This window comes from Magnolia sinica, chromosome 8 (assembly GCF_029962835.1).
Source record: "Magnolia sinica isolate HGM2019 chromosome 8, MsV1, whole genome shotgun sequence".
In the NCBI taxonomy this organism is placed as follows: Eukaryota; Viridiplantae; Streptophyta; class Magnoliopsida; order Magnoliales; family Magnoliaceae; genus Magnolia; species Magnolia sinica.
The window spans coordinates 75682802-75695512 of NC_080580.1; the positions used below are offsets into that span (position 1 = coordinate 75682802).

At 39.1% G+C, this 12711-nt stretch overlaps 2 protein-coding genes and 1 long non-coding RNA gene across 3 annotated transcripts in view; all 3 read left to right on the plus strand.

Annotated features, from left to right (window-relative positions):
* On the plus strand, positions 1 to 3606 carry LOC131253447 (uncharacterized). Its single transcript, XM_058254429.1, has 6 exons — positions 1 to 271; positions 349 to 552; positions 658 to 705; positions 854 to 949; positions 1047 to 1215; positions 3489 to 3606. The coding sequence occupies exons 1-5, from the start codon at positions 104 to 106 to the stop codon at positions 1107 to 1109; spliced, it is 579 nt and encodes a 192-aa protein (XP_058110412.1). The 5' UTR covers positions 1 to 103; the 3' UTR covers positions 1110 to 1215; positions 3489 to 3606.
* Positions 3607 to 12711, plus strand: part of LOC131254317 (uncharacterized) — a 24658-nt gene continuing 15553 nt past the window's right edge. The window contains exons 1-2 of the mRNA XM_058255307.1: positions 3607 to 3710; positions 3793 to 3945. Coding sequence (XP_058111290.1) covers positions 3702 to 3710; positions 3793 to 3945 — 162 coding nt within the window. The 5' untranslated portion in view covers positions 3607 to 3701. The remainder of the gene's footprint in view (positions 3711 to 3792; positions 3946 to 12711) is intronic.
* LOC131253448 (uncharacterized) overlaps positions 11084 to 12711 on the plus strand; it is a 1782-nt gene continuing 154 nt past the window's right edge. Inside the window, exons 1-2 of the long non-coding RNA XR_009175182.1 lie at positions 11084 to 11465; positions 12442 to 12485. This is a non-coding gene — a long non-coding RNA (uncharacterized LOC131253448). The remainder of the gene's footprint in view (positions 11466 to 12441; positions 12486 to 12711) is intronic.

Sequence of the window (12711 nt, forward strand, 5' to 3'; positions counted from 1 at the left end):
ATATTTGTGAGCCTTTGCATGTCCATGTTTTAGATTCTCTTTATTCATTGTGGAGAACAATATATGTATACAAAGCTATGCTTCATTTCTACCTATCCAGGATATGAAATCTCTCGTTTTGGATTTTATAGTACCTCAAATAGTAATATTGGTAGAAATACTTCTGAAAATGTTTAGCGATGTCTATAGGGAACATCGCCATCTGCAGTTTCCTGTTCATGGCAACAAAGGGGAGCTTAAGCGAAGATCTCAATTTTTCGATAGCTCAAAGGTACATGCATGGTTTTTTTAAAAAAAAATACATGGTTTTAGAGTAAAATTTTAATCGAAATTACTGTTACGTTGCAGAGATGCCGCATACTTGGTGGAAATTTCAGATATAGGTCGAATCTCCAATCTCCAATCTCCCTATCGAAAACCTCTCTACAATTTTGTCCCTTCCAACAAATACCAACATATGAACATATTTGGGCAAACTTCCATCCAATACAACAGCTTGGATTAGAGAAGCCGGACGTGGTGCCTCTCATCCAATACAATATCTTAGAAGAGGTATTGTCCTATTTTCAACTAAGAGGCCTTTTTCTAATCCTGACTCATAGAAAATCCTTAATTCCTTAAGATAGAAATATTAATTTAGTTATAGGCATATTTCAGGACCTCCACATTGTAAGGTCTTCATTTGAGCAGGCTCGCTTCAATCTGGTATTTACAACTTTATGCACGCAGACTATTCTATCCATATTCAACACTAATACTTCCAGCAGAGATGCATTGATATGAGATCCTAAATATAGATATCTAATGATAGCCAGTGGCCAATGCCATTAATTGTCATATTCTCTCTTTCCAGGTCACAGTTCTTTCTAATGTCGAGGCCAAGAAGAGGTTTGAGTGTTTGGAAGCTGTTAGTGAGGCAATGGATGCTCACCTTATTCGTTATTTCAAACAAGTACACATACGATTTCCTTGTTCACTATCCTATTAAATGTAGTTTGCTGCTCTTCTTTGGTGCTTCTCTAAGAGCTTTTGACCAGGATTTCTTGCAAGGATATGAGCTATTGCATCAGATGGAGCCATATGTCCACCAGATCTGTTTTTGTTTATGAATTGCCATAGAAAATGTGTAGGGTGCTTAATTTAGCAACATGAGTTAGTGCATAGACTAGATGTGATCTGCATTCTTCTGATCAGTTAGAAGACTCTATGGCACAAGTAAAGGGTCTCTTCTGTAGAAATCATCCATATAAAGTGATTATGAACCTCAATATTTTTCATCATCACCTAAAACCAAGCTCTTGGTTATCCAAGTAGAGAAATCATTGCAGGGGTAGCCTTTCAATTTTATTTTATTTTATTACAGGAGTAAGTAGTCTAAAAAAACAGTTCCAAGCCTGTGATTTATTTCCATTTTGCAAGAATCTTATGGGTCTTCCCTGTAAAAACAACAAGCTTTATTTTAAGGTGTCTCTATTGTCATGAATCCTAACATTTTTTAGTGACAAATCACTTCTTTCCAAGTTAAAAATGGATGCTCATGTGTCCATGAGGAACTGTTAGGGATCGTTTGGATGGTGTAAATGGGGCAAGTAGTAAATGATTTAGTAGGAAATCATTTACTACTTGTGTTTGGATGCTCTAATTTGGTTGTAAATCATTTACTTCTTGTAAATTATTTCCTAGCAAAGCCCCCTTCTCATTTACCAGTAAAAGGGTGAATTTTCATTTAATAGTAAACGAGGAGATGGCAAGGCTCTATTTTTATTTTTATTTTTGAATGAAAGCCTATAAAGTAGATTTTTACCATTTACCACCATCCAAACGACCCCTTATGGCTTTTGTAATATGCTACATATGCTCGCCATTGGTGAAGTATCCAGGAACACCATCCACCTCTCTTATGCAGTCCCTCCATGGTTTTCATGGCCAGCTGAAAGTGCCGTCAAGGGTCGCTTTTGTTTACTAGATATGGTCATTACCCTGATTATGGAGTTCTTTATTTTTCACTTGTCTTTGTCAACTTCTATATGTAACCATGACTCATGTCTCTCCTATTCAAAACTGATCACTACTCTAATTCCTCACTTGGCTCTCCCTCTCTGACTAACATGACCTTTGGGTGTGTTCCAAAATGCAACTGCTTTGCCTAAGTCGTCGGTGAGTTGAAAACGGGTTAGCTGTCATTTGAGATGAATATCACAATGCTATAAAACATGTGCCTACTTTTATTTTGTTTCAAATTTGAATTGATATCTAACCAAATATCAATTTGGCAGATACCCGAATAGTCCCCAAACTGAAATGCTCAGTAGTTTGCCTGTATCGAATGCATGACTTGAATCGCTTTGTGAAATCAATTGGCTTTTTTGTACCTTTGAATTGTGTGTTACATTCCATTTTGCTACAATTGCCATGCATTTTCCAGCTTCTGAGGATACATGTCAAAGATCTTGCAAAGTGTGATGGATGATACGTAGGCACTTAGAAATTGCATACATGTCATACATGGTGGAAAAATCTGATCAAGCACATGTGTGGCTGAGTGTAGATGGACAGGGACAGCACTCTCCACATGTGTGGAACTAGCAAACCTCCCGAATGCTGAAATGTTGCATTTATAGTTCTATAAATTGTTCAATTAATTATTTTTATATGGTCAGGGACATCACTCTCCACATGGACAGGGACATCACTCTCCACATGGACAGGGACAACACACTAATTGTTTGATGAAATCCCCTAGCCAAATCCTTTTTTGGATGAAACCATGCTATCAATTGGACTTGAGACCACCCTTCTCAATTGGGATTAGCGGCCAAGTCAATGTTACAATGACAACTACATTTCTTAAACCTTAATCCAAAATTTATCTTGATGGCTGCAACACCATGGGCAAGGGTGCATACATGATGCTGCACAGATTAGATAATCTCTAGCCCATTTGATGGATGGATTGGGTCTTGCTCCAATTTGCCACATTAGTGTGTAGTACCCATTCTTCATGTTTACACATGGTTGCATGTATATGGGCTGTTCTTTTTCATAGATTACGGTAAATGAGTCATTATTATTCTCTAAGCATGACTGATTTTCTTGGAAGAGAATAGTTCCATAGTTCATAATAGTCACTTCTTGGACTACAACAGCCAGATTTTATTTAAAACTTAGAATTTGTTAAATCTTGCAAACACATGAAACAGAAATGACTTTAGAAAAAGTGCTATTGATGTCACTTTTCTTGATGAAATGGAAAGAACTCTGAAACATTCCATTTCCTTTTCCACTAATTTCTGCGTGAACGCATTTCAATGAAATAATCCTTTTCTCAAAAGTCAGACCATGCTCCCAAATAGGGCCTTACAAAAATTCAATCCACTTTGAAGACAAATCTGGATGCCTATACTCATAATAGCAGTCTCATTATTGGTATTATAGTTGCATGATATTTTACATTCTAAATGAGTCTCATTACTAAACTTTTGTTGCAGTTGAACTAGCTTTGATTTTTTCGCACACCAAAAAACATCGAGATGAACCACCGCATCTGAATGTGAAAAGGTTGGTTATTAGTGTCTACATATAACAACTTTGTGAATTCAATTCTAGGCTTTTGTGAGTGTGTATGCTGTGACTGGAAAAGATGTTGACACTAGAAGTCTTTTGGCAGCACTGGCAGAAGTTGGATTCCTTATTGGATTGGAATGGAACAGGTCTGTATATTCATGTTTTTTTCCATCATGAAGGGCTTGTCATGTATAAGATTTTTGTCTGTGCATGTGTGTGTGAATGCAGATTCATGAATTCATAGTTTTTGGTCATTTCTTCCTTCATTGCTCATCCATGATGGGTGGTTTTATGAGCATTGTGCTTCCATTCTATGGATTTCTCCTCATGGTGTTTAATTCCTCAAGCTTGCAGATGGGATCCACAGTAAAATGGGTGAAGGTTAGTTTATGCAACCAACATAATCTCAAGTAATAAATATTCTGTTTGTCTTATGTGATATTTAAAGCATGTTGTAAGTTTTCCTGTCCATATATAGGCCTTGCATGATAGCAAACACAGTGGGCTTCTATCTCTCAAAGTTAGTTCCTTGACTTAAGAAATTTTTTAGATGTTCTTAGATTGGGATTAGAAAAACCCTATTAGCAGAAGTACCAGTTATTAACCTACATTGAGCTATCTATTTTTTGCCATCTCTCTTCATCACTAGAGTAATTCTACCCTTAAAAGAGTATTGAAATCCTTGTCATGCTATTTAGGTTCCCTTTTTGCAGGTGCAAGCTGGTCTTTCTGCACTTGAAGAAGCAACGGAGGCAGGATATGAAGATTTCAAGGTAATCAACCCAATTTCTCAAACTCCACATTTTTTTAATCATAAGATTGATGTCAGCAGAATGTTTTCCTTCAAACAAGAGGTTGGCCAATCCCATATGCTTATAAAAGGCAGCCCAACATGCATTGTATCTGCCAATGAGGTGCACGGGGTGCTAAATGGCCTCACTTTTATGCGAGGCAATCTAAACTCAAATTAAACTAACTAAATTATGTACCAATGTATCTATGTCGGACATCTCGGACACTTAAGACTTCAAGTTTTGACCATTTCAATACAGTTCTAGGTGTAACTTGCAAGCATTTCATAGCTTTAAACAAACCATTTTAACAGCCTCTAGGATATTGAGACTTCAGGTTTTGTGCTCAATCATCATCTTACTTGCACATCCATGGACTAGATGCTTTTTTTTTATAAAGCAAAGCTTACGATTGACAGGGGAGAAAATTGCCTGCAAGGAGTCTCCATTGGGATTCATTATGCAATTATTCTTTAATGGTCATCAATTGAGGTTTCAATCATACTCTGAAAATTTTAATTTTAACAAATTCTATTATGAAATTCCATTCCACACCCTCAATTCTTGTCCGTTACAGTATTTACTTTAATTTTATTTTTTATTAAAGCATCCGTTGCATTTTCTTGGGTGTGCATGAATGCCCCACAAATATATGATGAAACCCTACTCTCTCACAGCAATGTGAGAATAGCAACACTCCAGATATGTATATCCTTTATCTTTCTTGTATGTAGTTACATGTCGAATTTCTTCATTCTTTGCTTCTCAATCCCACAGATATTGATAAAATAAAAGAAAGATAATTCATCCTTCTCTTCCTCTGGCCATGTCATAGGTTTTTGAATGCAGGAGCTTTAAAAGGCACCACAAGCTATTTAATATCACTTAATATTCTTTCTGCCACTGCTGCTGTCAGTATAGACATACTTATAGTCAAGCTTTTGTTTTCCCTTTTCTAGATGACTCTTAGACAAATCATAAGAAACTAAATGGAAGTCGAAAGGTACAAATCTTTTCATAATATGCGAGTTCAGCATTTTTTACTTATTTTTTGGTTATATTATTCCCTTTTTCGACTTATTAATTACCATTCTATACAAGTCCTTATGTGTATTGTCTTGCCATAGCATTCCTCGTGCTCAATGGTTGAGCAAGGTTCAACTAATTAAGTTAAAGCTTTATTCAGCTTCACATAGAAATGTTTATTAAATTTGACCATACCTCAGGTCTCAACATTATTCATATAAGACCCATATCCTAGACCGTACTATTCTGTAGGCTTCCGCAGTCCTCTTGATCGAATTCCGGCAACTCTCGATCTGTATCCGATGTTTGCATGCGATCCTAAGCCGAGAGCTGCATACCGAAGTCAACTCGACCCGAAACTTGTATCTTAGCGACCGCGCCGTCGCTGTGGTTCCAATGTCGTGACTCGCGCACCGATCCGATACCCAGGCTAGGAGTTGTGGGCCCGCATTCATTTTGAGGAAAATGTTGCCTGTTACGAATTTTGAGGGAATCTCTACAACATGTCCCATCAATCAATCAATCAATCAAGTCAAGTACACTCCATACCTCAAGTACAAGCAATCCATCCCTCCTTTTTCCTAAGTCAACTCTCTCTTCCCCTACCCATCCCTCCTTTTCCAACTTTCAAACTAAACCTTACCTCTCTATCTCCTTTCCTTATAACACCCATCCATATCATCTCATTACTCCTCTCCCTCTCTCATTCTCTAGCAATTTTTCAAATTCCATAAGAGCTCCAATGTCCAAGCTCCTCTCTCCCAAATGTTAAGTGTGGCCCACCTTCTCATCTCCCATCTCAACCTTCCAATCACCATCAACCTCCATCAAAAGTGAAGGCAAGGAGTATACAAGTCCAAGGAGCTAAAGAAGGAGTGATATAGGTGTGTGATCCACTATTGATTTCAAGTTTTGGGCCCACTTATTGTGGGATCCACATTGATGTATGCAATGTAAAGAGGGGCCCATAGTGGCGGGGTCCCTCTATCTCACCGTTTCTCTTTCTCTCTCTCTCTCTCTTATATGAATGGTGTGTGTGGCCTATCATGAAGTAAGTATTTCATTCATGCCGTCCACCGAGTGGCCCACATGGCGATCCATTTGGACGGGCCTGATCGAAGGAAAACACAAGTATCAGTTTGATCCGAAGCCGATGTGGGCCACATGTGTGGAACCACCATGGCATTTGCATTAGCTCCACATTGTCCAGGGGTCAGGATGGCAGGGCCCACCCTCATATTGATGTGGATTAATCCACGCCATCTAGAGCGTCCAGACATCTTGGACGTTAGACATGTATTATATATACATGATATATGTTATATATTTATATATATTATTATAATATATATTATCATGATATGAGGTGGGCCACACTTGTGGACCCACCATGTAAATATATATGAGATCTCCACCATCCAAAACATCCAGGGGTCTGGACAGTGGCTCTTTATAATTTATATATATTATATTATATTATAATATGATATATTATATTATATTATATTATATTATAGTATAGTATATTATAATATATGTAAGGTGGGCCATGTGCATGGAACCCACCACTGATTTGTGTTTGTATCCATGTCGTCCAGCAAGCTGGACAGGTGGAGTGCACCATGATGTATGTTTGTATCTACACCGTCCATTCATCTAGCGAGCTCGTCTTTGGCTCAAGACGAAAATGAAGTAGATTTAGTCCTCTAGTGGGCCACGTACGTGGACCCCACCCCTGATGTTTGTATTACATCCAAACCGTCCATCTATTTTGGACCACCTCATCTCACGGCTTAAGACTAAGAATAAGACAGATCTAGTTATTAAGTGGACCACACCATACGAAACAGTGGATTGAACACCCACCATTAAAACCCCCTTTTAGGTTACAAAAGTTTTGAACCAATATGATATTTATTTTCCCTCACTGTTCAGGTTTTTGGGGAACTTATGAATAGTCTGGATGGGAAATAAATGCTATGGTGGGCCCTCTAAATTTTAACAGTGGAAATCATTATCACACTATTATTCGTGGTATGGTCTAGATGATCTTTTGATCTGATTTATCATTTGGATAATGCTCTAAAATAATCTCTATAGATGGATGAATGGTGCGGCCCACTTATTGTATTTGAGAGGCCCAATATGACATATTTGGGGCCCATGGTTAGAGGCCCATTGTGATGTATTTAAAGCACATGGGTAGAGGCCCACTGTGATATACTCGGCCCATTTGATCGGCCTAATTTATTCAGCCCATTGGTACCGGCCCATTTGATTAAGCCATTCGACTCGGCCTATTCAATTCGGCCCATTTGATTCGGCCCATTGAATTGGCCCATTTGTATCGACCCATTTGTATCGACCCATTTGATCGACCCAATTGACTTGGCCCATTTGATTTGGCCCATCGACTTGGCCCATTTGTATCAGCCCATTTGATCGACCCAATTGACTTGGCCCATTTGAATCGACCCATTTGATTCGGCCCATTGAATCGACCTATTTGAATCAGGCCATTTGTATCGGCCCATTTGATCAACCTAATTGATTTGGCCCATCGACTCGGCCCATTTGTATCATCCCATTTGATTGACCCAATTGACTTGGCCCATTTGAATCGGCCCATTTGATTTGGCCCATTGACTAGGCCCATTTGTATCGGCCCATTTAATCGACCCAATTACTTGGCCCATTTAATTCAGCCCATTGACGTGGCCCATTTGATCGACTTGGCCCATTTAAATCGGCCTATTTGATTTGGCCCATTGACTCGGCCCATTTGTATTAGCCCATTTGATCAACCCAATTGACTTGCCCCATTTGATTCAGCCCATCGACTCGGCCCATTTATATCGGCCCACTTGATCGACCCAATTGACTTTAGCCCATTTGATTCGGCCCATTGACTTGGCCCATTCGTACTGGCCCATTTGATTCGGTCCATTTGATTCGACCCGTTAATACGACCCGATGTTATATACATTGGCCCATGAGTGAGGCCCAATGTGATGCGTATATGCCCCATAAGCAAGGCCCGTGATGTTGTGTATTAAACCATTGTATGAGACCGTGGATTCATTATACGATTGAGCTTATGAGCGTCATTCCTTAGGAGCAATGTTGGTTAAAGGTCCACATTGATGGGCAATAATGGTTGGACGCCCACATTGTGACCTTCCTTAGGCCTTGTTAGGCCCTTCCTCATCATTTTCTCGTGGGTTAACCTTAATCATTGGGCCCGCATCCGTCATAGACCGATGATTTTGCGTTATCGGGTTTGATAGAACCACGGCCAAAAGCCGATCTTTATATTATGGTTCGATCGACTGTTTATATATGGACCCCGCCTTACTTATAGGCCGATTATCGATGCCGATTATTAATGTTGATTATTGGTGCTGATTATCGAGGCCGATCCAATTGTCAAGGCCGATTTTGATTATTAAGGCTGATTCCGATTGTCGAGGTCGATTTCGACTATCGAGGCCGATTCCATTTATTAAGGTCGATTTTGATTATCGAGGCCGACTCCGATTGTCGTGGCCGATTGTCGAGGCTGATTTCTATGGCCCATTGTGATGTATATGCAGCCTGTATTTGAGGCCCATTTAAATGAGCATTCGGCCTTAGCTTGATGTATTTGAAGCCTATATAATGTATGTGAGGCCTATGTGATGAGGCCCATTGTGGTGAATTTGAAGGCCAGGCGATGAAGCCCGTTGTGTTGTATATCAGGCCTATGTGAGAGGCCCATCGTAAAGTATATTAAACTCTTAAGTGAGGCCCATGGTATTGTATATTAGGCCCTTGTGTGAGGCCATGGGTCCACTAGATGTTAGGCTCTATGCGAGTCATTCCTTGGAGGCAATGTTGGTTAAATGTCCACATTGTCGAGGCCGATGGTCGATACCAGTTATTGATACTGATTATGAGTATGTGACAGCATAGCATCATGATACATGCCCATATGCATCATCTGCATATTTATTGTGAGATGTGATTGATCATTACATACGTCATAATACAGATGATTTATGGGAATCCCTGATAAGTAGAGTTATCCCACATGATCGCACGGTATGCGCAGGATTGATGCATGATTGGACTACATGACTCATGCATCTTACATTGTGTGGTAGTGATTACTACACGTCCTAGTGACATCAGGGCTGTGACCTCCACAGGCATGTCGTGGATGACTAGATGGGACATCAAAAATATTTGGTTCAAGCATCTGGGCACTTTGGATATTCGTGGGTGAAAGTCCCTAAACCTCCGAGGACAAGAGACGCCCCAATGTCGAGACTGAGTGGATACATGAGCGCCCGAGTGCCGAATACCAGGAGGTCGTGTCTCCCACTGTGTTGTGGTCGGTTGGGTGGGGGTGTGGCCTTACCCGCCTAAGAGTAGGGGGTATAGCTAGGCTGACTTTGACCAACTCGTGAATGGGTCCGCTATCGACGTGCCGGGTAGATATTGGTTGACTACTGGCCAGGCGGATAGTGAGGTCTCTTCCACTTACACAGTTGCACGTCAGTGGGCGACGATTTGCATGTAGAGTGTACTAGACCCCGATGATGATCCCAGAGATGTATAATAATGATTTGTGGAGTAGGAGTTGCATACTCATCCATTCATTCACTATCCACTCAGGCTGGTGGTGCGCAACTATTTGTTATGTGTACCTTCGTAATGGCCAAGATTTCGGTTGGGGCACGCAACTAACCTAAGATCAGGAGTTTACTACATTGAGTCTTACTATCTAAATTAGGTATGAGACTAGTTTAGATAGAAGTCCCTTGTAATGGATTCCATAGCTTGCAATACTACGTACCATTATCCTGACTTCACACTCCAGCATGGCCATTTCATTCGCACCGTATATTGCATTACATCCGTGACATATGACATTTTGAGTTACTGTGTTTCTGCATATATATGGTCTAGATACGGTTGACGGCATTCGTGAACTCATCAGGAATTATATATTACATTGCATCCTTGGCATCTGATATTTGGCACTTTATGACTCATCTCTTGTATAGCTGATCTGTATGTGTACTCTGATATCGTATGATTCATGATCTTACCAGTATTTCTGATCTTGTATGATTATAGCATTGTATTGAATACTTGGCATTTACCTTGTGCACACACTTACACCACCCTCTGAGCTTTCTATAAGATTATGCACGATAGATGCGTGCAGGTGATGTTAGGTTGCAGTAGCATAGAGCTTGGAGCATGTAGCAGACTTCTAGAGCTTTGATTTTGACATATGTATTTCCCTTTCAGCATTATATTTAAATGTTTATATTAGTGGATATGTGATGATGATGTTGCCTTTGTGATTTAGGTAAACTTGTGGTTATGCTTCTTATGAGATAAACGGATGCTAGAAAATCCTCCTTGTAAGATCCCAGGATCAGAACCTGGCATATGGGCACTAGGAGCCGAGAATGGGGTACTAAAGAGGCTGTCGTCACCGAATCCAGCGATCGGGATTCTTATGAATCCGATTTTCGGGTTTGGGGCATGACAATTCACCACCATCACCATCATAATATTATTTTATTGTTTCCTTCTTTTAAGCATTGCTTGAATATTTATTGGATGATCAGGATAAGATGTCTCATGAGATGTCTATGGGAACTGATCCTCTGGAGAAAGCATTAATCATTTTGTGAAGGTTAGTTTATGCAACCAACATAATCTCAAGTGATAAATATTCTGTTTGTCATATGTGATATTTAAAGCATGTTGTAAGTTTTCCTGTCCATGGATAGGCCTTGCATGATAGCAAACACAGTGGGCTTCTATCTCTCAAAGTTAGTGCCTTGACTTGAGAAATTCTTCAGATGTTCTTAGATTGGGATTAGAAAAACCCTATTAGCAGAAGTACCAGTTATTAATCTGCATTGAGCTATCTATATTTTGCCGTCTCTCTTCATCACTAGAGTAATTCTACCCTTAAAAGAGTATTGAAATCCTTATCATGCTATTTAGGTTCCCTTTTTGCAGGTGCAAGCTAGTCTTTCTGCACTTGAAGATGTAAGGGAGGCAGGATATGAATATTTCAAGGTAATAAACGCAATTTCTCAAAATCTACATTTTTTTAATCGTAAGATTGATGTCAGCAGATTGCTTTCCTTCAAACAAGAGGTTGGCTAATCCCATATGCTTGTAAAAGGCAGCCCAACATGCATTGCATCTGCCAATGAGGTGCACAAGTGCTAAACGGCCTCACTTTTATGCGAGGCAATCTAAACTCAAATTAAACTAACTAAATTATGTACCAATGTATCTATGTTGGACATCTCAGACACTTCAAACTTCAAGTTTTGACCATTTCAATACAGTTCTAGGTGTAACTTGCAAGCATTTCATAGCTTTAAACAAACCATTTTAACAGCCTCTAGGATATTGAGACTTCAGGTTTTGTGTTCAATCATCATCTTAATTGCACATCCATGGATGCTTTTTATAAAGCAAAGCTTATGATTGAGAGGGGAGAAAATTGCCTGCAAGGAGTCTCCATTGGGATTCATTATGCAATTATTCTTTAATGGTCATCAATTGAGGTTTCAATCATCCTCTAAAAATTTTAATTTTAACAAATTCTATTATGAAATTCCAGTCCACGCCCTCAGTTCTTGTCTGTTACAGTTTTAACTTTAATTTTATTTTTTTATTTTTTTATTAAAGCATCCACTGCATTTTCTTAGGTGTGCATGAATGCCCCACAAATATATAATGAAACCCTACTCTCTTACAGCAATGTGAGAATAGCAGCACTCTAGATATGCATATCCTTTATCTTTCTTGTATGTAGTTACATGTCGAATTTCTTCGTTCTTTGCTTCTCAATCCCACAGATATTGATAAAATAAAAGAAAGATAATTCATCCTTCTCTTCTTCTGGCCATGTCATGGATTTTTAAAAGCAAGAGCTTTAAAAGGCACAACAAGCTGTTTAATATCACTTAATATTCTTTCTGCCACTGCTACTGCTAGTATGGACATACTAATAGTCAAGCTTTTGTTTTCCCTTTTCTAGATGACTCTTGGACAAATCATAAGAAACTAAATGGAAGTCGAAAGGTACACATCTTTTCATAACATGTGAGTTCAACATTTTTTACTTATTTTTTTGGTTATATTATTCCCTTTTTCGACTTTGTAATTACCATTCTATACAAGTCCTTGTGTTTATTGTCTTGCCATAGCATTCCTTGCACTCAATGGTTGAGCAAGGTTCAACTGCTTAAGTTAAAGCTTTATTCATCTTCACATAGAAATGTTTATTAAATTCGACCGTACCTCAGGT

Bases quoted from the DNA above. Each gene is read 5' to 3' on its own strand.
- LOC131253447 (XM_058254429.1), top strand. From the start codon at position 104: ATGAAATCTCTCGTTTTGGATTTTATAGTACCTCAAATAGTAATATTG. The intron at 553-657 runs GTATTGTCCTAT...GGCATATTTCAG, and splicing joins AATACAATATCTTAGAAGAG to GACCTCCACATTGTAAGGTC. The intron at 950-1,046 runs CAAGTACACATA...CAGGATTTCTTG, and splicing joins ACCTTATTCGTTATTTCAAA to CAAGGATATGAGCTATTGCA.